The 23,988-nt window shown below is 37.3% G+C and overlaps 1 protein-coding gene across 1 annotated transcript in view; it reads right to left on the bottom strand.

The window, feature by feature from the left end:
• The window catches only part of DCDC2C (doublecortin domain containing 2C), a 143,027-nt gene that overhangs the window by 19,729 nt on the left and 99,310 nt on the right, over positions 1–23,988 (bottom strand). The window contains exon 6 of the mRNA XM_037812796.1: positions 18,700–18,742. Coding sequence (XP_037668724.1) covers positions 18,700–18,742 — 43 coding nt within the window. The remainder of the gene's footprint in view (positions 1–18,699; positions 18,743–23,988) is intronic.

Genomic DNA, 23,988 nt, shown 5'->3' with positions numbered 1-23,988 from the left:
TAGTCTCTGACACAATCATAGGACAGCTACCAAATTCAGGAAATTAATCTTGAAATAATACTTGTATCTAATCTGCCATCATATTCAAATGCTGTCAACTGTCTCAATAATATACTTCACAGCATTTTCCCCTGGGGTGAAAATCCAGTCCAGGGTCACCCATTGCATTGAGATGTCCTGTCTCTTTAGTCCCCTTTAAGGTGGAACAGTTCTTCAGATTTTCTTTGTCTTTTATAACAATGGCATTTTTGAAAAAATGCAGGCCTGGCCCACCTACAATCATGCCTAGGAGTCACCGCCAAAGAACCTCTTTTGTTGCTCAGATGTGGACTTTCTCTAAGCCTAACTCTGCAAATAAATTCATCACCCTCCTCCTGACATGGGATAGGACGTCCCAGATGAATGAGACTTCCCAGTGACATGGGACATGGATTACAGGAATGAGCCTGACCCTGACACCGAGGGATTGAGAATGTCTTTTTGACCAAAAGGGGGAAAAGAAAGGCAACAAAACAAGGTTTCAGTGGCTAATTCAAATAGAGTCAGGAGGCTGTCCTGGAGGTTACTCCTAAGCAAGCTTCACCTAGATATGCCAAATGACCACAGTATGATAAAACCAAGTCAACAGTAGTCCCGAAAACCTTAAAGAATACCCAGATTCCTATCTGAGACTCTATAAAAGTTTCACTCACTAAGTTTATTCTTCAGAAACTTAAATCCTTCAGAGTGCTCCTATGTCAGCTAAGTCCCAAAACCCAGAAGCAACATCCTCTTCAAGAACATCAACCAGATGCATCCACTTTTCCCATAATGTCAACACCCCTTTTCAACACAAACAAGTTCAGGTGGTCACTGCCTAGACATCCCTAAAGATTGGGAAAGTGATTAAACTAGAGGAAGAGGTAGCAACAGACAAGACGGAATTTATCAAAGGATTATGAATACTGAATCCCTAAATAATTTTCTTTTTCTTAGTTGCTAGGCTATTAGAATAGCCAGAAGGAAAGAATTGAAATGGTGGAACTGTAACCCACAGCATCCTTTGAAATTTGTTTTATAGCTACTTGTTCAGTTGTAATTTGAAAACTATACCCTTTTGTATATATGTTACATTTCACAATAAGGAAATAACTCATAACATTTTTGGAAATTTCCTATATAACCACTTTTTAAATCATACTTTTGAAAGATATTACCTCTTTGTATATTTTATACTTCACATTAAGGAAATAACTGAAACTGTGGAACTGAAACCCATAACATTCCTTGAAATTGGCTCTCAAACTACTTGTTAAATTGCACTTGGAAAAGTTATCCCTTCTATGTATATATGTTATATTCTACAATAAAAAGTATGATTAAAAAATAATAATACTACAAAACCCATACAGAGAACTCCAACATATACCCCACCTTAGATACCCAGATCCACCACTTTTAGTATTTGCCACATTTTGCTGTATCATTCTGTCTATCTATATGTTTAAAGTAGGCTATATACATCATGCATCCTTGAACCCTTAATTACTTCCATCTACATTTGGAGGGAAGGTTCTTATGTGTTTTTTTCACTGGTGTATCCCTAGTACCTTCAGCAGTGACTGGCATTTACTAGAAACCTCAAAAAAAAATTTTTTTTTTTAATTCCTGAATTTGGCTTTTGTCCTCGTGACTAGATAACAATTTTGCATCCCTGGCTGGAATTCCACATAACCTGGCCAGATATCACATCTGGAGGCACACAATGTCTGTACCTCCTTTCTTAGCAATGTTGATTTTGATCAGGAAGTCAAGGTGTTTCCAGCTTCTCCAATGTACAGTACTTTTTGTCCCTTGCAACTAATGAGCAATCTGTAGGACATGCAAATTTCCTGCTCCTCGGCAGATCCCCCCACCCCTAGATTTTGTATCCATGTAAGAATTTTGCCCTAATCAATCTTTATAGCAATACCTGTAAAGGAATCCCACTGTTTAAGTGGTAGATCTCAACTTTTTAAACAGTTCAAATTACAATACGTCTTGGAAAACTCACAGAAGGAAAGCAACAAAATAGTCACATGGTTCCATTTAAAAAGGGAAAATGTAACCTAACCTACATTTAAGACCTTACAAATTAAATCAATCACATACAATCCCAGCATCATACTTATTTTTTATTTTTCTTGATTTTTACTTTTTTTTTTTTTTTTGCTCTATTTAGAGTGCTCTGCTTTTTCAACATGGAGTCTCAAAGCATTTCACAAATATTTGAGGCAGAGGAGAGCAGTAGATAAATCTTCCTCGTTGCTTATAATAAAAGTGAATGACAATAACTGATCAAGTCCCTATCTTCTCTGAAAATAAAATTCTAATTTAGTTACCCAGAGGCACGTGTGTTCTAGTAAACTATTGTGTTAATAGACTAAACATCCCCAAAGGTTGCTTTAGAGCTGGATTCAAAAGTTATGCAACTTTTCTAATATCTGAGCAATAAAGTCCATCAGCATTTACCAAGCAGTTCCACTGGGTAAATATATTCACTCACTCGATAGCCATTTATTGAGTGTCTACTATGTGCTCAGCACTGTAAATACATGAATGAAAAGGCATGACTCCTACCTCCTGGGAGCTCACTGCCCAGTGGAAAGCAGACATGTAAACCAAGAAGCAATATGCTCAGTTTCTATATATATACCACAAACGAGGAAATGTGGATTCTAAAATCTGGGTTGGATATTTTAGAGGTCTGAGACATCAAAAATGGCTCTCCAAAGAATGCCATGCTTGCAGTCTGTAAGTGTTTACTGGGTGGGCATTGTATTTCAGGAAGAAAGAGCATAAACAAGATAGTTCGAGCACATGAAAACAAAGTACAGAATGGTTACAGCATCAACTGCAAGACTGGACTGGAGATAAATAATGAAAGGCCTAGCTATATTAAGCAAGGATTCTAGAACTTATCATAGATGATAAGTTTTAAACAGAAGAGCAATAGATACAATCACATTTGCATTTTAGAAAAAACTGGTATGACTTTGACTGTCCCACAGCATCTATTGCGTTTTCATCTGAACTCTACCACTCACAAGTTATGTGACTTGAGCAAGTTATTTAACCTTGTCATGTCCCAGTTGCTGCAAAAGTAAAATGAGATTGATAATAGTACCTACTACTTTCTTAGGATTGTGGTGAATATTAAATAATTTCTTACATGTAAAGATTTTACAACAGTGTCTGGCCCATGGCAAGTGCTCAATAAAATGCTAGAAATAAACATCTGTAAATAAATAGATTGGATAAGATTTTAATGTAGAGATATGTACAGCAGATTTCCCACCTGGAGACTGTCAGTGGTCCAGGTAAGACAGAATGTGTAGCTCTCTTGGACAAATGAGCAGACAGTATATGGAGCATGACTAAATACCATAATGTGTCCATTTTGCAGGCCCTCAAGATTTGCCTCTGGGCTGAAGTCCAAACCCTAGCACAACTTCCAGCAGACACAGGCCATCAAAGTCTGGCTGAGCCTGCGTTCCAGCCAGTCTCTCTTTCGTGGGCAGCCTCACTACGTGCATTGCTGTCCCATGACATGCCATGCTCTTCCACCTTCCCATGACTCTGCATTTCTCCAGAGTAGCCACCTCCCCTCCTGGCCAACTCTCCTATAGATCCTTCAAGACCCAAATCAAATGTCGTCTTGTTGCCACACTCTTCCCTCCCCCAACAAGCAGAAATCCCTCCTCTGTGCTCTCAGACCGCTTTACAAATAGCTCCACTATCACCCTGCTTTGCCTTTCTCTACTTATTTATCAATTGTCCCTCTGACCTGAAAGTCTCATCTTTATATGCCCTGTGCTAGGCACGCTGCTTGCCATAAAGCAGACACCCTGGATATCTTCTCATTGTTGTCAGAGAAACCATGAATTTGCGACAGTTCCAGGTAAACATCAGATTAGGCAGGAAAACAGAATCCACTGCCTTCACGAGGAAACTGTTATGAGCATCACGCCTTTGATCCTTGTTTCTCTCTGTCCCTGAGTCTCAAGCCCCTCTGAAATGAATTTGAGCTCTATTTACAAAGGAGACAGGTTCTTCTCTTCAATTTCAATTAATCTTTCTTCCTATTAAAAACATTTTCAGAAAATTAACCTAAGGAATGTTCAGTTTATTTATCTGGAGTACTTTAAGAACTATTATTTTTCTCCAGAGCCTATTTCAATCAATCTAGCTATATTTTAATTGCTATTGTAACAGATTATCTAGCACAAGTACATGAAAGCCAGCTTCCCCAAGGGTAATTTGGGATGAATTAGACAGTTTGTCTAATTGAAGCAATGCATAAAACCTGTTTCAGAGTCAATCCATCCTCAGGTACAAATTGACTAATGCTGACAGGCAAAAGGCATTTCACTGGTTCCCTGGGTGAATCTCCTGGTTCCAAAATGGGTCAAATCAATGAACCAGCCTCTGCTTCGAACATTTATTAAAGTGGGAAAATTTGCTAACATTTGAACCTGACTGTTGCATCTTCAGGCTGCTAAAAGATGACAATGAATGCTGCCTTGATTGTTCTGAGATATTGCTAAGGCCTTGACATTATTAGCCTGCAAATGTCAATCCTGAAGCACTTATTTCACATTGAACTTTATGTTTTAGACTAGGTTATTAGAGTATGAATCTCAGTCTCATTCTGCAGATGTCTCTACAACTGTTTTCATACACAAACACATTTAATATATCATTGCTTTATCTCCTTTTCATTATTTTTCACTGCCAATATTTGAGCTCTATGACTCAAAGAGGAGAAAAAGTATGTAATATTTATGCTCTGATTGAGGATGTGATATAAATACAATGCTAATTAACTATTTACTGATTTTTATACAGAGGCTTGTACCATGAAATATTCATTTTCATGTGCGAAATTTATTAAATAAGCCTTACTTCTTTGGAAGGTAATAGATACTAAAATCACAGTAAATGCAGTTGCTGCACAACTGAATTTTATATAGCACACAATAACAGTAGCTTCATTCACTCACTTTCATTGAACTAAAAAAGTAAGAGCTCAAATTAATTCTGTCATATGGGACATTTACAGACTCATGATATATTTTACAATGATGGAATATTTGAATCAAGCAATGAGTGAACTAAACCAATCAAATAATTCAGGCTGCTTTTGAAGTACATTTCAAATGTGCTAATCAGTAAAAATGCATTATGATTTTTTACGGCCATTTTCGTAAGAGATGGGTATTTTTTAAAGTGTATTTTAAAGTACTTCTGCTAATGCAAAATAAAGTCTTTCATTTCATTCAAAGTGGAAATCTAGATGTAAAAAAGGAAACAACTCTGCTCCTAAATGTTTAAATACCCTGGTCAGGGTACCTATAAAAGCTTAAATTAGAACTTCATGTCCTTAAGAATAAGTTTCATGACAGAGATTCAGGAAAAGAAAAATAGGAGGTAAGAGGGGTAGCAGAACCAACTTTCATTCACTGAGACACAGAGAGATTAAGCAACATACTCAAGTCATAGTCATTAAATATAGCCACGATTCCGAAAGAAGGAGTCTGACTCGAGAATCCCTGTTCTTAAAGCAATAAGGCTTTATCTTGATGGTGGTAATTAGTATACTAAGGAAAAAAAATGTTCTCACAATATGCAGAAAAGATTCTATCTTCTTCATAGGCCTCCAAGTAGATCCATAGGAGGTTAACTATTTTCTTCATTAAAGAATCCACAGTGATAATTCCAGATAAGTATGGGAACAGAATTATCTTGTTATATACTATAAGGAATTCTGTTTAACATCGAAAGTATTTTTTATACGTGAATATCATTGTTTTAGTTTCCTAGCTGCTAAAACATTTACCATACATTGGCATGACTTAACAACAGGAATTTATTGGCTCATGGTTTCAGAGGCTAGAAGGCTTGCTTCTTCCCAACCTTCTGGCTGGTCAGCAATCTTTGGGGCTCCTTGGCTTTTCTGTCATATGACAAAGCACATGATGGCATCTTCTCCTTTCTCTTCTGGGTTCCGTTGACTTCCAGCTTCTGGCTGCTTCTCGTGGCTTCTCTCTTCTGTGACCTACTCTATAAAGCCCCCATCCTGATTCAGTTGGGACACACCTTAACTGAAGTAACTTCATCAGAGGGTCCTGTTTACAACAGGCTCACCCATAGGAACATGTTTTTCTGGGGTATATAGCTTCAAGCCACCTCAATCATCTCTCATCTGTCCTCTTTACTCTCCTTTGCTGAATGTGACAATCAAGAGCAAAGCAACTTCTCACACATACACACACACCAAAAACCTGCTCCCTTCTTCTGTAACCCTGATCTCAGGTTCTGCCACTACCACCCTCCCACCTACCCTCCCTGGAAAACTGGAGTCATCTTTGACTTCTCTTGCTCATATTTTATAGTCATGTTAGATATGTCCATATTTCTGCCCAATTCATCCAATCAAAATGCCATTAATCATAAGACACATGGTTATTTTACGTACCACTAAAAAGAAATCAAGCTGGCATTTGAATCATGATACAATGCTTTCTTATTATCTAGAATTTCTATTTTCTACTTACTGAAAAAGCCCTTTTAGAACTATTTAGACACAGATTTTTATCACATACCACACTCATATAAAGAAGAAAAGAAAACATAACAAATAAAAGCTTGAATATTTCCAAAAGATTTTCACATTCAGAGTCTGACTCTTCTGAACCACTTTTTTTAAAATGCAGTTTTATTGAGATATATTCACACACCATATAATCCAACCAAAGTATGCAATCAATGGCTCACAGTGTCATCATATAGTTGTGGATTTATCGCCACAATTTTATAACATTTTCATTATTCCAAAATAAAGGAAAAAAAATAAAAATAAAACAGAACACCCAAAACATCCCATACCCCATATCCTCCCCTATTATTTATATGTATTTTTTGACTTTATTTTATTACTCATCTGCCCATACACTGGATAAAGGGAGTGTCAGTCACAAGGTTTTCACAATCACAAGGTTACTCAATATAAGCTATATAGTTATATAATCATCAAGAATCAAGTCTCCTGGATTATGCTTCAACAGAGTCAGGTATTTCCTTCTAGCTGCTCTAAAACATTAGACACTAAAAAGGAATATCTACATAATGCATAAGAATAACCTCCAGAATGACCTCTTGACTCTATTTGCAATCTCTCAGCCACTGAAGCTTTATTTTGTTTCATTTCTTTAACCCCTTTCTCAATCCCATGATGCCAGGGCCAGGCTTATCCCTGGGAGTCATGTTCCACATTACCAGGGAGACTTACACCACTGGTAGTCATGTCCCACATAGGGAGAAGGGCAGTGAGTTTATTTGCAGAGATGGCTAAGAGAGAGAGCAACAAAAGAGGTTCTCTGGAGTTAACTCTTAGGCATAATTATAAGTAGGCTTAACTTCTCCTTTGCAGGAGTAAGTTTCATAAGGGCAAACCCCAAGACCGAGGGCTTGACTTATTAATTTGGGAGTCTCTAATGCTTGTGAGAATATCAGGAATTCCCCAGGTAGGGAAGTTTAATATTTCCACATTTTTCCCCTGTCCCTCAAGGGACTTTGCAAATACTTTTTTATTTTCTGCCCAAAACACTCTGGAATGTATCAGGGTATTACATTAACCTGTACAGAATAACAAAATCTCATTCCCTATTCTAGGCTCCATGTAATCATGTTGTTTAAATAAATTGACCACAAGGTTAAATTAGTGTGCTACAGGAAGTACAAATTTTATACCAAATAAATATCTCTTAAATAATAGTCGAAACACAGGAATAGATGTGACTTCTGTAAGAGCTTACAATCTAGAAACCTTCACAATAAGTTGATTGCCCAATCTCTATGTTCTATCCCAATAACCTATGCTCTCAAATTCATTTCTCAGCATTTGCTCATTATAGTTAGTTTGTATCAGTGAAGCCTTACAATATTTGTCCTTTCGCTTCTGGCTTATTTCATTCAATGTAATGTCCTCAAGGTTCATTTACCCAGCTGCATGCCTCACAGCTTCATTCCTTCTTGCAACTGCTCAATGTTCATTCCCTTGTCTGTGTACACCACAGTTCATGATTCCATTCACCCGAGGATGAACCTTTAGCCCACCTCCATCCATTGCAAATCGTGAATACCGCCATAAGCACCAGTGTGCAAATGCCTATTCCTATCCCTGCTTTCAGTTCTTCCAAGTATATATCAAATAATGGGGTTGCAGGATCATGTAGCCTCCAGTGGAACCCCCACAGTGTCCTCCAGAGGGGCTGCACCATTCTACTTCCCCACCAACAGTGTTTAGGCATATCCCTCTCTCCACATCTGAACCACTTTTTAACTCAGAGTCAAAATGTCTGTGTCTTTCCATCCAGTATGGAAAGATGGCTTCATTATCATCTCTACCATTATCTTCCAAGCTGCCAATATCTTATCTGAAGATTTTGATGCTGGTGCTTTCTTCTCTGGAATGAAGGAGGCGACCCTTTTGCACATAGTAACAAAATGCAAACAAATATGATAGATTGCTTAATGACTAAAAATTCTTCCCATTCTAGTATTCAGACCCTTTTGTAATGTAAGTTTGCTGTGCTCCTCCATTGACATCGAGTCTATTTCTCCAATTCCTTGAAACTGGGATGGCCCTATGTTTTAACCACAGAATGTGGCAGAAGTTAATGCTGTGCAGCTTCAGAGGCTAAGCTCAAGAGGCCTTGCAACCTTCATTTTCACCATTTTGGATGCTGTCTTGAGACTGCCATGGAAGATGCCAGCTCATTCTACTGGAAGATGAGAGACCATGTGAGGGGAACAGAGTGCCCCAGCTGAGAGCAAACACCAACTGCCAGAGGTGCTAGTGACGCCAGCTTTGATCTTCCAGGCCAACTGACTTTCCAGCTGAATGCAGCTGCATAAGTGACCCAAAGAATTTTGAGAAATAATAAATCAAAATTGCTTTAAGCCACTAGGTTTGGGAATGACTTTTTACACAGCAGCAGCTTACAGAAGCAAACGTGTTCAACTTTGTGTGAGTATCTTCCTTTCTTAGGTCCCAAAAAACAGCCGATTGTTGCTTTGCAAGAACATACGGAATAAAGAATATGCTTCACCAACATCAAATTTACTTCTTGCTCTTCTATTTTTATGGTTTTCTGTGTGTATAATAACTTTTCGACTCTGAATCTTAGCAAAATCTTTGAGGACATTGTAGACAACAGTTAAACTCCACATGTATGGCGCCAACAACACACACAGCTGAACTGAAGGACAGTGAAATGAAGAGCTATCACCAAGTGCACCCGTGACAGCTAATGATAGCTTCAATATGACTTCCAATAATTGTTTTACGATCCCATCAATTATCAGATGTATCCCCATTCCGGAGATGTTAAAATGTGGAAGAAAATGCTCTCATCCTACAATCAGCAATGTACAGCAGCCCTCAAACCTGACTACTCTGCTCCATCCCCTGTCCCCTTACTAAGGAACATTACAGTTGCCTAGAACAGAACTCTCTGCCTCTATTCTTGCTCCATTTTCAGTCCATTTGTATTTTTCCATCACCAGTGGCAATAAAGGTAAAATTTACTCATTTTACTCCCTTGCTTAAATTTGAATCACTATGAATATAAATTTCTTAAGCTGACATATCCAGCCTCTGGTGATCTGACCCTTGCCTGTCTCTCCAGCCTCCTCTCTCGTGATATGCCCTTGGGCATCCTGCTTTCCAACCACAGTTATTGTGTTTTTTCCTGAATATATTAGGCAGTATTGGAGAGATATCAATGGATTTGGAAGCTAAACAGCAGAATAAAACAGGTATTACTGATATACTGGAATTGTAGGGTTGGGAAGAGGTTGATACTGATGGAATGAAGGGTGACTTCTAGGACGGGGCTTAAATAGTAAATGGGATTCAATTTACTAAGAGTTCAGCTGGATAAAGACTGTTATTATCAGTCTGCCATGTTTCTTTACCTGTCCACCTACCCCAACAGACTAGCAGAAACTAACGCTCAACCCTTCTTTGTGTCTCCAGCACAAGCACAGTGCAAATACCTCATAAAGGATTTGGGGTCACTGGATGAGTCAGCGAATGCTCCCATTCAAGTCTGATATTACACAGGTCAAAAATCTCTATGTTATATTTGTGATATGTTCACTGAAGGGTCAAGAGGGAGTCTTGGCTTTGTACTTGAGGTACATTAAAAAAACTTGTGAATTTAAAAGAAAATCCAGTACCCAATCTCATGGAGAGCTGATACTTTGACTGCCTGATACATCCTTGGAATGCTCCAGCCACCAAGGTTCTTTCTGCATTAGCCCCTCACATTTCATGGAACATTATCCCTATTAAAGGATGTTCCTAGCTTTCCAGTGTTTATTTTTTAATTTCCTTCCCCTTTTCCAAAATAAGATTTTGAGGTGATTTATTCAGACAATATATAGAACAAGCTTATTAAGTTAAAAATGGAAACTCTGAAACAAGAAAATGAACAAATATATTAATCATGTTACAGCTTCTGTGATTAAACATAAAATTCAGCTTCCTGAAGCCAGAGAAGGGAATCTTATGTAAAGAGAGATTTAATTCTCAGAAACATCTTCATTCCTTAAAAGAGGCAAAAAATATTTTTAGTACTAAGTTCTTAAATAAATATACCATGTGGACATTTATTCAAGGAACAATGAATAATGCATAACACCTTTGATAGGCATTTTTACCACAAATTTGGAGATTTTACATCAATCTTTGTTAAAATCAATGCGTTTTGTTTTCTTTTAGGACTTTCCATTTTCCAGAACAAAAAAATATCCATTGCTATGCTACTGTATGCCTTTGTCATATTTACATTGTGGAAATTTTTCAATGGTAGACTTCATTTCTATAAAACAGTACATTTTATTTGCATTCCAGTTTAAGCTATTGTGACCTTCCTATTTTAAGATTCCTAAATGTTAAATATCATCATCAAAACCCATTAACTGTACAAGGATAGATTTCTAGGAGAACAGAAAGAAATGCAGACAATAGCATAACAAACATGTCTCAAAGTTTAGATCAAATAGAGTGAACATTTAATAAATGGAAAAGAAAATTATATAACTACCTATAAGGAGCCAAACTCAAAACAACAATATAATAAAATGAAGACTTTACAGAAGAATATAATGATAAAACCAGTGTACTAGTGCAGCAAACCTATTCAATTATCTGTGTGCTCAGAAGCTTCCAAAACTACTGAAGTATGGGATTTTTTCCAGGTTATATAACATTTATCCTGAAGAGCAGTTATCATTCCAAATCCAGTGCCTAGCACAATGTTGATTATACCATAAGTGAAAGCATTGTTTAAAACAGTAGAGACAAAACTCTCTAAGACTGGAATCATGCAACAAAAGCTACCTCAAACATTTGTGCATTTGCACGGGCTCTTTCCTCCACCTGGAACATCTACCCCCTTACCTGGAATCACCCAGGCAATGTATTCACACTTCATGACCTGAGACTCTCATCCTGTGAAAAGCTCTGTTTGCCAGTCTCCTCAGCTGACACTGCCTCTCCTACAGAGCACTCTCCTATGCACATGACACATTTATACAGCTTTTTATCATGAAATGAGTTCATGTGTTTATTAAGGAATGAGCCCACCTTAAGTCAGCAACCAGGTCTATCATTTTTGTATTCCCAGTGATCATCATTTATCCATTCATCTAACAAATACTTCATATTAAAATGCATTTCTTAGAAAAAGAAAATTGAAAATAAATAAACTGATCAGTAAGCTTAAGGAACTACAACAATAACAACAGTTAATTCAGAACAATTGAAGGGAAGGAAACAAACAAACAAACAAAAAATAGCTAAGTGTAATAAGACATGTTTCGTAGCACATCCTTCCCATATCTGCTCCCCAAAAGGTACCAGGCCAAGAAGTGTTCCAGATGAGTTTAACCAAAAATGAAAGGATAGGATAATGCCTGTGCTATGGAACGGCTTTCACGGCCTAGAAAAAGAGAAAAATTTCACTCTAACATATCTCTTTATTGAATTAAAATAAGCTTGATTCGAAACCTGCACAAGAACAACATAAAAAAGAAAAGTTACAAGCCAATCTTACTTTAAAACACAAAGGCATATATCTTTACATAAAATTTGGCAAAACAAATCCAAAGTTTGTTTTCAACTATGTTACACAATCAAGTGAGGTGTATCCCAGGAATGCAAGGATAATTAAACATTAGAAAATCAATCTATGTAATTTAGCACATTAACAGAGTAAGAAGAGAAAAAAATATATTTGATCTGTATCATCTCACTAGAGCAGAAAAATATAATTTCCTTTAGTACTAAGGAAAAAACTTAGCAAATTATGAACAGAAGAGAACTTCCTTAACCTGGAGAATGGAATGAAGTGCAACCAAAATATGAAAAAAATGTATCAAATATACTAAAAATATACCCAAAAAATTCCTCATAGTTATTAGTAAAACATCACAGGCATGCCAATTAATGTAACAAACAAAACAATGAGGCCCACAATCACCACTATTATTCACTTTGTACTGGAGATCCTGGCTAATGGAATAAGTTTTTAAAAAGAAAGGGAATGAAAAGAAATATGAAGAAGAGATGGACTATGTGACCATGTGTATCCTAGAGATATAATCAATGTCACAGGAAAAAAAAAAAAGAGCAGAGGGGACTTCTGCGGAAGATAGCCAAGCTCCAGCACACAGACCTTATACCAAACAACTAGTCAAGAGGCAGGAAGTGTCTGAAACAACTACTTGGAAACTCTGGGGGCCAGAAGAACACTGATCACCTTAAAGTCAAAGACACAAGTAGGTTGAGAGTGAGAGGATGGAAAAAATAAACCATGCAAGTTTTATTAACCAAAAGAGAGCTGGGGTAACTCTAATATTGGAAAAATAGACTTTAAGTCAAAAACAGTTATGAGGGACACAGATGGTCATTATATACTGATAAAGGGAAAAATTCAATGGGAAGATGTAACAATTATGAATATATATGCACCTAACAGCAGAGCCCCCAAGATAATATGAAGTGAATACTGACAGATGTGAAGGGAGAAATTGACAGTTCTACATTAAATAGTAGGAGATTTTACCACATCACTCTCAATAATGAATAGAATTTCTAGTCAGAAGATCAATAAGGAAGTACAGTACTTAAACAATACACTAAACCAACTAAACCTAACAGACATGTATAGAATACTGCACCCAACAGAAACAAAATACAATAGGAACACTCATTCATTGCTGATGGGAATATAAAATGGTGCAGCCACTGTGGAACACAGATCGGGGGTTCCTCAGAAAGCTAAGTATAGAAGTACCATGTGATGCCACAATCCCATTACTAGGCATATACTCAAAATAATTGAAGGCAGAGACTCAAATAGATATTTGCACACCAATGTTCAGAGTGGAATTCACAATTGCCAAAAGATGGAAGCATCCCAAGTGTCCACAAACTGATTAAGGGATAAACAAAACATGGTATATACATAATAGTGAATATTAAACCATAAAAGGAATGAAGTCCTGATACATGTGACATGGATGAACTTTGAGGATATCACATTGAGTAAAATAAGCCAGATGCAAAAGGACAAACATTGTATGTTCTCACTGATTTAAAACAATTAGAATAAGCAAACTCATGGAGTCAGAATCTAGAATATGGGTTATCGGGGGATGGGGTGGGGATAGGGAATGAGAAAATATATATTAAATATACGGGGTTTCTATTCATAATAATGGAAGTGTTTTGGTAATGGATGGTGGTGATGCTAGCACAACCTTGTGAATGCAATTAACTGCACTGAAATACATATATGAATATGATTAAAAGAGGAAATGTTAGATTGTATTTATGGTAAAAGAATTAAAATTTCAAAAAAAAAAATACATGGAACTACACTACACTAACAGCGAACCCTAAGCTAAATGAAAGACTTTAATTAATAACACAATTATTAAAATGTGCTATTATCAATTGTAACAAATGTTCCACACCAATGCAAAGTGTTAGTCATGGGGTTGTGTATGGGAATCCTTTATTTTATGCAGGATTGTTCTGTAAACCAACAACTTCTCTACAAAAGGGAAAAGAACAAGATTAAAAGGAAAAAAATACTGAAAATAAGAAATCAGAAACGGTGCTTCACACCAGGAATAATCCAATAGCAAAGATAATCTATAAAAGATATTATATATAATACCAACAGAAACTATAAAGAATCTATAAATAAGCCCCCCCAAAAGTGCAAGCTCTTTATTGAGAAAATTACATATTTAATGAAGGATATAAAAAGGTAACTGGAAAAATGAAAAGATATATCTTTCTCATGTTTGAAAAGATTCAAATACTATCAAAATCTTAAATGTCCTCCAAATAAATTGAAAAATTCAATGTAATTCCAAACATCTCAAAAGCATACGTTAAGAAACTGTATAAATTGATTTTAAAATTTATATGCAATAGTAAAGATACACCAATAACTAAGAAAATTCTGAACTCAACCAATGTTGTTCATTTCACATGTGAATAAAGAATAGATCAATGAAAAATAGACAGCCCTGAAACAGAGCCTGGCATATATGGAGCTTGGGAAGTAACAAACAGCTCAATAAACAGCTTGGGAAGACTGACTCTCCATGTGAAAAAAAATCTTAAATTTAAAACTTATCTCAGACCATAGTCTAAATCCCTGGAAGATTAAAGAACAAAATAAAACCCAAGATTTTTTTTAACTAGATAAGTTGTAGGTATACAGAAAAATCATGCAGAAAGTACATAGTTCCCATATAACCCCCCCAAACACATTCAGTTTTCCTTATTATTAACACTTTGCATTTGTGTGGTGCCTTGGTTACAATTGATGAAATAATATTATTATAATTATACTATTGACAAGAGTCATAGTTTACATTAGGTTTCACTGTGTTGTACAGTCATATAGTTTTTTTATTTTTATTCTGGTAACATATGTTCAACTTAAAATTTCCCCTTTCAACCACATTTGAATATGCAATTCTATAGCATTAATTACATTCACAATGTTGTGCTACCATCACCACCATCCATTACCAAAATTTTTCCATCACTTCAAGGAGAAAATCTGCACCAACTAAGCATTAATTTCCCATTCCCTGCCACCACCTTGCCCCTGGTAATATGTGCTCCAGTCTCTAATTCTATATAGTAGCATATTCTAATTATTTCATATAAGTGAGAGCATACAATATTCATCCATTTTGTGTCTGGCTTATTTCACTCAATATGATGTCTTTAAGGTTCCTCCATGTGGTCTATGTATCAGAACTTCATTCCCTTTTACAGCTGAATAATTCCATTCTATGTCCATACCACATTTTCTTTATCCATTCATCTGTCAATGGACATTGGTGTTGCTTCCACCTTTTGACAATTGTGAATAATGCTGCTATGAACATCATTGTGCAAATATCTGTTTGAGTCCCTGCTTTCAATTCTTCTGTGTATATACCAAGAAGTGGGATTGCTGGCTCATATGGTAATTCTCTACTTAGCTTTTCTGAGGAACCACACAATATTTTCCACAACTGCTGCACCATTTTACATTCCCACCAGCAATAAACAAGTGTTCCTATTTCTCCACATCCTATCTGTGCCGGTTTGGATATATCGTGTCCCCCAAAAGCCATGTTCTTTAATGCAATCTTGTGAGGGAAGACATTAATCTTTTGATTGAGTGTTTCTATGGAGATGTGACTCAATCAACTGTGGAAGAGGCCTTTGATTAAATTATTTCCATGGAGATATGGACCCTGATCATTCAGGGTGTGACTTAATTAAATCACTAATCAAGAAAATCACATGCCTAGACCAGCAAAAAATTGTGACACACATCAAGAAACACAAAGATATGGCCCAGTTAAAGGAACAAACTAGCACCTCAATTGAGATTTAAGAGTTGAAACAACTAAAGATGTTAAAACAAATCTTATAAATCAAATCAGCAAGTTGAGAGAAAACATGACAAAAGAGATGAAGGATATAAAGAAGACACTGTGTGACCATAAGGAAGAATTTGTAAGCTTGAAAAAACAAATGGCAGAACTTATGGGAATGAACAGCACAACAGAAGAGATGAAAAACACAATGGAGCCATACAACAGCAGACTTGGAGATGCTGAACTAGAGGACAGGACATACAAAACCCTACACACATAAGAACTGATAGGGAAAACATGGAAAAATATGAGTAGGAGCTCAGGGAACTGAATGACAACATGAAGCACATGAATATATGTGTAATAGGTGTCCCAGAAGGAGAAGAGAAGGGAAAGGGGGTAGAAAGAATAATAGAGGAAATAATCAATGAAAATTTCTCAACTCTTATGAAAGACATAAAATTACAGGTCCAAGAAGCACAGCATACCCCAAACAGAACGGATCCAAATAGACCTACTCCAAGGCACTTACTAATCAGATTGTCAAATGTCCAAGACAAAGAGAGATTCTGAAAGCAGCAAGAGAAAAGCAAGCCATCACATACAAGGGACGCTCAGTAAGACTAAGTACAGATTTCTCAGTAGAAACCATGGAGGCGAGAAGGCAGTATTTACTGTATTTTATTTTTATTTTTATTTTTATTTTCTTGCTTTTTAGTTGTCATTTTTTTCTTTCTCTTCCTTTTTTTTTTTCTTTTCTAGCCTCTTCCTCTTAATTTGTGGAAGAAATGGAAATGTCCTCCTATAGATGGTGGTGGTGAATGCATAATTATGTGATTGATTATACAGGGAACCACTGATTGATTACTTAGCAGGGAATCTATGGTATGTGAATAAAACTGTTTAAAAATAAACAAAGGGATACAAGTGCTGGAGATAATGTGAAGAAAGGTATGCACCTAATCACAATTGGTGGGGAAGTAGAATGGTGCAGCCCATCTGGAGGGCAGTGTGTTGGTTCCACAGGAAGCTAAGCATGGGGTTGCCATATGGTCCTGCAACCTGTTATTGGGTATATATTTGGAAGAACTGAAAAGAGGGGCACAAATGGGCATTTGCAGCCTATTCATGATTTGCAGTGGATGGAGGTGGCCTAAGCGTTCGTTGACTGATGAACAGAATGGTGAACTGTGGCATATACATACATACAATGGAATATTGAGCTGCTAACAAGAAGAAATGAAGTTGTGAGTTATGCAACTATGTGAATGGACATTGAGGACAGTATGTTGAGTGAAATAAACCAGAAATGAAAAAACAAACATTATAATGCCTCACTAATATGGACTAACTATAATGTGCAATCTCTGAGAATTGAATCTGAGAGCATAGGTTATCAGGGGAAGGCTTACTGTAAAGGCTCCTAGACTGTAAGCTCTTACAGCAGTTACATGTATTCCTGAGTTGGTCTTGCTTAGGACTAAGATAAATCAGACTAAAGGGTAAAGGATGATATTGACAGTGTTTTAAAACTTCAACTTCTGTCTGAGACCAAAGGAAGAGATGCTTATTATGTGCAAAATCCATATTTTTTATAATACTATATAATTTAATTGTATGGTCAGTTTATTAAAACACAATAATTACATGGAACTTTGAATAGGGAGTGAAATCTGATTGGTTTGTACTGGTTAGTGTGAAGCCTAAATACAACCCAGCGTAATTTGGGAAGAGAATAAAAATGTATTTGCAAAGCCCCCTTGAGGGACTGGGGGAAAATGTGGAAATATTAAACTTCCTTACCTGGGGAATTACTGATTCCCACAAGCACTGGGGACTATCAATTTGGAAGGCCAAGCCGTTGATCTTGGAGCTTCATCTTATGAAGTTTGTTACTGCAAAGGAGAGGCTAAGCCTACTTAAAATTGTGCCTAAGAGTCACTCCCAGAGAGCCTCTTTTGTTGCTCAGATGTTGGCCTCTCTTTCTAAGCCAGGTGAACTCACTGCTCCCCCCCATATGTGGGAAATGAATCCCAGGGATGTAAATCTCCCTGGCAACATGGGACAGGACTCCTGGGGATGAACCTGGACCTGGCAGCATGGGATTGAGAAAGACTTCTTGACCAAAAGGGGGAAGAAAAATGAAACAAAATAAAATTTCAGTGTCTGAGAGATTTCAGATGGAGTCGATAGGTCATTCTGGAGGTTATTCTTATGCATTATAGAGATATCCCATTTTAGTTTTTAATGTGTTTTGGAATAGCTAGAAGGAAATACTTGAAACTCACACCAAGCTGTTCCTCACCTCTATGCCTTACCCAAGCTGTAACATCTACATGAAATATTCTCCTTCCAACTCCCATCAGGAGCCCATTCCCACTCTTGCCAAGCATGATTCAGTTTTGTTCCTTAATGTCTTATACCACCTTGTATATAGTTTTGTCTTTGCATTTATTATGTCACCCTACAAAGTCCTCAGTGTGTTTCCCACTTCTAGACTCTAAACTCTAAATATAAACCTAATGTCTTATTGTCTCATTGGGAGTATATCTTACACATTTTTATGAAACTAGCAACCAACACTGTACCCAAAAAGCTCTGTTCTATAATTTTGGGTCCCTTAGCATATTATGGTGTCTTCTTGTTATTGTCAGAAGACATCCACAATCAATAATATCAGTTGCCATTATTTTCATTTTAAAAATTACTCACTTTTTTCTTTTTTCTTGAGTATTTTTCCATGTCTGCATACTTTCTGAAAGACAAAAGAGAGTATAGCTTGAAATGTTTAAAACTCAGCAAAAGCCTATCTATATAAAAGTTTAGGATTTTGTTTAATGGGAAAGCATAACCAATGAAGGAAGGTGGATAAAGATTGTGGGCCTTTGTTTCAGGAGGGGCATTGATCAAGAAGAAGGAAGCTTACTGTCCACAGAGGACTCAGGATTACATCAATAAAAATTTTCCAGACTCAAGAGTAGACAGGGATCCTGAGGAAGTCTATTGAATTTCCTTTCTTGAGATCTTTGAAAACCAGATTCCAATCCATTAGGGTGGTGGTCTGACACAAGGGTGACATATTTACAGGTACCTTCTGCCCTAAGGTTTTTATATAAAAGGGGGGGTGGATTTAACATTTTTGAAGTTTTGATACTGTATTTTGAAATTTTTCACTTTTCTGTACATATATTTCACAACAAAAAAATGTTTTTAAAACAGTTTTGATAGTATACAAATGACTTTAATGAGCAGGTTCCTTTATGTAACTCTCACAATCACCCCATGAAGGAAGTGTTTTTCTCATTGCACAGATAAAGAAACCAAGGCTCAGAGAGATAAGGTTTTTACACAGTGTTCCACAGTTGATCAATGGAAAAACTGAGATTTGAATCCAATTCAAAACCTAGCCCATTCTTTCTACCAGACCACAGAGCTCCCATCAAGCTGCCACCTGTCACTTTTATGTCTAGCAGCCATGCAAATGTACACATCTCATTTCTAACTCTTCTTTATTAAGGCTTACCCCAGTAATTACTGCAGAGATTCAGAAATGCTTCTACATGAGTCTCCGGCAAATGAGCATCACTTTGGTCTTTTTCATAACTTAGTGACTAAAAATAACCTCACATTCACCCAAAGTCTTCTCATCTATGGCGAGGGAGAAAGATATTTAAGCAACTGATGGATTCAGGTTAGTGTCAAACAGATGAATGGATGACAATAAAAAACAAAACACATTAAAAGGAGAGGAAGAAGAAGGAAGAAGATGGCAGCATAGAGAGGAGTGGAAGCTAGTTTGTCCCCCTGGAACAACTAATAAACAACCAGGAACAGCTAGTAAATAATCTGGAATAACTTTAGGGGGACAAATGTGATCATCTACTTACCACACACCAACTTGAATTGGGAGGAATGCCCAAGATTGCAGCATAAAATCTGTAAGTAAAAACTGCAGATCCAAGCCGGAAGCCCTTTCCCCACCTGGCCCAAACTGCAAAGCCTCACAGTGCTAGAGAGCAGCACTCTCTGAGCAAAAAAATATAGCTCAGCTGAGCTCTAACTTGGGTTTTAATTAACAAATGTGGAGTGCTCAATACAAGCTATGAATCCCCAACAAGCAGACAGAGGCTTTTTGTGATGACTGACCTTGGAGAGTAGGAGGGTGGCCATGCACTGGCCCTGAAGGTGGCTTTCTATCCCTTTTTCAGCTCAGTGGAGAAAGCCTCAGCTATTTTCAGTTACCAGTGCTCTGACCCAGACAAGGGTGGAGATAGCACAGGCGGAGAAATTGTTCAAAAGTAAATGACCTGTCCCTAGAGAGTGTATCTTCCCTAAGAGGAAAAAGTTGTTGCCAAGCTCTACTACCTGCCTTCCATTCAGAACCAGACCCCAGAGCCTAGGGGAAAACAGCCACGGGCCACACCTCCTTACACCGTTTGGGAGTGACAGGCTGACAGGCACCACCTGCTGGGCAGAAAAGCAGTGACTTGAGGCCTCACAGGGCATATCAGTATTCTAAGATACCCTCAGGGAAACCAGATGCTATTCCCTCCTTCCAAGACCTGAGCCCGTTCCAGTCTGGGAAAACCTGATTGGGGTAACCAAGGAAACCAGAAGCCTACACAATAGAAAATTACAACCTACACTAAGAAAAACAAAGTTATGTCCCAGCCAAAGGAACAAACTTACACTTCAACTGAGATACAGAAATTGAAACAACTAATGCTAAATCAATTCAAAAAGTTTAGGGAAGACATAGTAAAAGAGATGAAGTGTAAAATGAAAACAGTAGGCATACATAATGTAGAAATTGAAAGTTCAAAGAAACAACTGGCAGAATCTATGGAAATGAAAGGCACAACACAAGAGATGAAAGATACAGTGGAGACATACAACAGCAGATCTCAAGAGGCAGAAGAAAACACCCAGGAACTGGAGAAAAAGACACCTGAAAGCCTACACATAAAAGAACAGAAAGGGAAAAGAATGGAAAAATATGAGCAACATCTCTGGGAATTGAAGGACAACATGAAATGCAGGAATGTACATGTCATTGGTGTCCCAGAAGGAGAAGAGAAGGGAAAGGGGCAGAAGCAATAATAGAGGAAATAATCATTGAAAATTTCCTATCTCTTTTGAAAGACATAAAATTACAAATCCAAGAAGTGCAGCATACCCCAAACAGAATAGATCTGAATAGGCCCACTCCAAGACACTTAGTAAGCAGATTATCAAACGTCAAAGATGAGAGAATCCTGAAAGCAGCAAGATAAAAGCGATCCATCACATACAAAGGAAGCTTGATAAGACTATGTGTGGATTTCTCAATAGAAACCATGGAGGCAAGAAGGAAGTGGAGTGATATATTTAAGATACTGAAAGAGAAAAACCACCAAACAAGAATCCTGTATCTGGCAAAACTGTCCTTCAAACATGAGGGAGAGCCTAAAATATTCTCTGACAAACAGACAATGACTGAGTTTGTGAACAAGATACCTGCTCTGCAAGAAACACTAAAGGAAGCACTGCAGACAGAAAGGAAAAGACAGGAGTGAGAAGTTTGGGAAAAAATTTTGGAAGATAGTAACACAGCAAGGTGGGTACACTGAGCAAGGATGACTGTGAGCATGGTTGAAAGATGAAGGTTGGGACCATGTGGGACACCAGAATGAAAGGTGAAAGATAAAGACTGGGACTCTGTAACTCAGGGAAACCTAGGGTGCTCAATGATTGTAATAAAAGGTACAAATATGTTTTTACATGAGGTAGAACAAATGAATGTCAATGTTGCAAGGTGTTAAAAATAGGGTGGGATTGGGGGGAAAATGCGATCAATGCAAACTAGAGACTATAATTTAACAGAAACATTGTATTATGCCTCCTTTAATATAACAAAGGCAGTATACCAAAGATAAATGCATATGAGGCGGGGTCTTGGGGGAAAGGTGTTGGACTCCTGGCATTGGTGATGTTGTCTGACCTTTTATTCTACTTTAGTTTAATGCTATCTTTCCTTTCATTGCTTTCTAGCTGTCACGTTTTTTTTTTTTCTCTCTCTCTTTTACTTTTTCTTTTGTCTCTCTACCTTCTTTGACCCTGCTTCCTTCTTTGTGGAAGAAATGGATATGTCCTTATATAGTGGTGATGATGCTGAATACATAAATATGTGACTATATAGGGGATAGTTTACTCAGGATGGAATGTACAGTGTGTGAACAAAATGTCTTTAAAAAATGAGTTGATGAAAAAACTTTGAGGGCACTATATTGAGTGAAATAAGACAGACACATAAGGACAAATATTTCAGTGTCTCACTGATATGAACTAACTATAATATGTAAACTCATAGACATGAAATATAAGTTACCAGGGTATAGAATGAGGATAAAGAATGGGGAGAGGTTGCTTATTATGAGCAGAATGTTCAACTAGGTTGAACTTAAACATTTGGGAATGGACAGGGGTAATGGTAGCATGTTATGAGAATAACTAACAGTGGTGAATGCTGTGTGAAGGTGGTAGAAAGGGTAAGCTCAGAGTCACATATGTCACCAGAAGGAAAGTTTGAGGATAAAAGATGGGAATGTATAAAACAGTGAATCTTGTGGTGGACAATGTCTGTGATTAACTCTACAAATATTAGAAATCTCTCTCATGAACTAGAACAAATGTATAACACTATAACTAGTAGTTAATAATAGAGGGGCATATAGGAAAATATATATATACCTATTGCAAACTATATACTACAGTGGTAGTATTTTAACATTTTTTCATCAATGGTAACAAATGTACTATACGAAAACTATGAATCAGTAATGGAGAGGGGGGTGGTTAGGGGTATGGGAGGATTTGAGTTTCCTTTTTTTGTCTTTATTTTCTTTTCTGGAGTAATGAAAATGTTCTAAAAATTGAAAAAAAATTTAATTGTGGTGATGGATGCCCAGTTGTATGATGGTACCATGGGCAATTGATTGTATACTTTCAATCTTTGGATAGTTGTATGGTATGTGAACAATCTCAATAAAAAAAAAATTTTTAAAAAGGAGAGGGAACAAGTTGTAGGAGCAGACAAAACCACATAGCAAGGACCATTCAACACAATTCAACATCTCCAAATGTTTCCCTGTGGTATGTCTACTCACTATGCTATTAGGACTTTCAGCAATCAACTAAGAAGTGAAATATATATATGTGTGTGTATGTGTGTGTGTGTGTGTGTGTGACTGGTTGACCAGGATGGTGTAAAATACTCTAGGATGCCATACCCCCACAGAAATTTGAAAAACTAACAAAAACTGGCAGAGCATTCTTCCTCAAAACTCAGGAAAATAATTCAAACATTGCAATAACTGTGTGAGTGCTGAATCAAGAAAATGCAAATTTAAAAACAGTAGGAGAAGCTTGTGGCATCTTTATTGGCTTCTCCCCATCCCCTCCCTGTTGTGGAGTGGAATCAGCCTGCACTCCCATTGTGGGTCCCTAGCTCTGTTCTAGAGGGAGCAGAGTAACCCAATGAACCTAGCAGGGTGACTGTATGTTGGTGCCAATCTACCAAGTGACAGCCTGAAAGCCTGGACCAGAAAACTGATCTCAGGCTCACTCTCCCAGAATTCACCCTGTAGGCAGAAGCAGTTTGTGAACAGCTAAATAAATGAAAGAAGCAATTAAGTTAAAGCAGCCTGGTGCAAAGGATTACCTGCATTAAGTCATAAAATAAAGCACCTGGGAGATGAAGAAAGTCTATTTCATATGGAATAGAGGGAGTATGCAAATTCCTGTAAACAGGGGAATACCTAAGGCCACAAGCCCAGTACAAGATGCAGGCTCAGAAAAGACAGAGAAGACCCTGCACTTCATATTTGCCTCAGGTTGATCTTTGAAAGGGGGGCTAAACTCTGAAGGGTAGCACCAGCCAACAAAGAGTCAATTTGCAAGGACTTTGAAAGGTGTTTCTTGCATTGGTGGGTTTCTGTTAACTCCTAGCATTAAAGGAAATCT

Source organism: Choloepus didactylus, chromosome 20, assembly GCF_015220235.1.
Source record: "Choloepus didactylus isolate mChoDid1 chromosome 20, mChoDid1.pri, whole genome shotgun sequence".
Lineage (NCBI taxonomy): Eukaryota > Metazoa > Chordata > Mammalia > Pilosa > Megalonychidae > Choloepus > Choloepus didactylus.
This window is presented reverse-complemented; position numbering and strand designations above follow the sequence as displayed.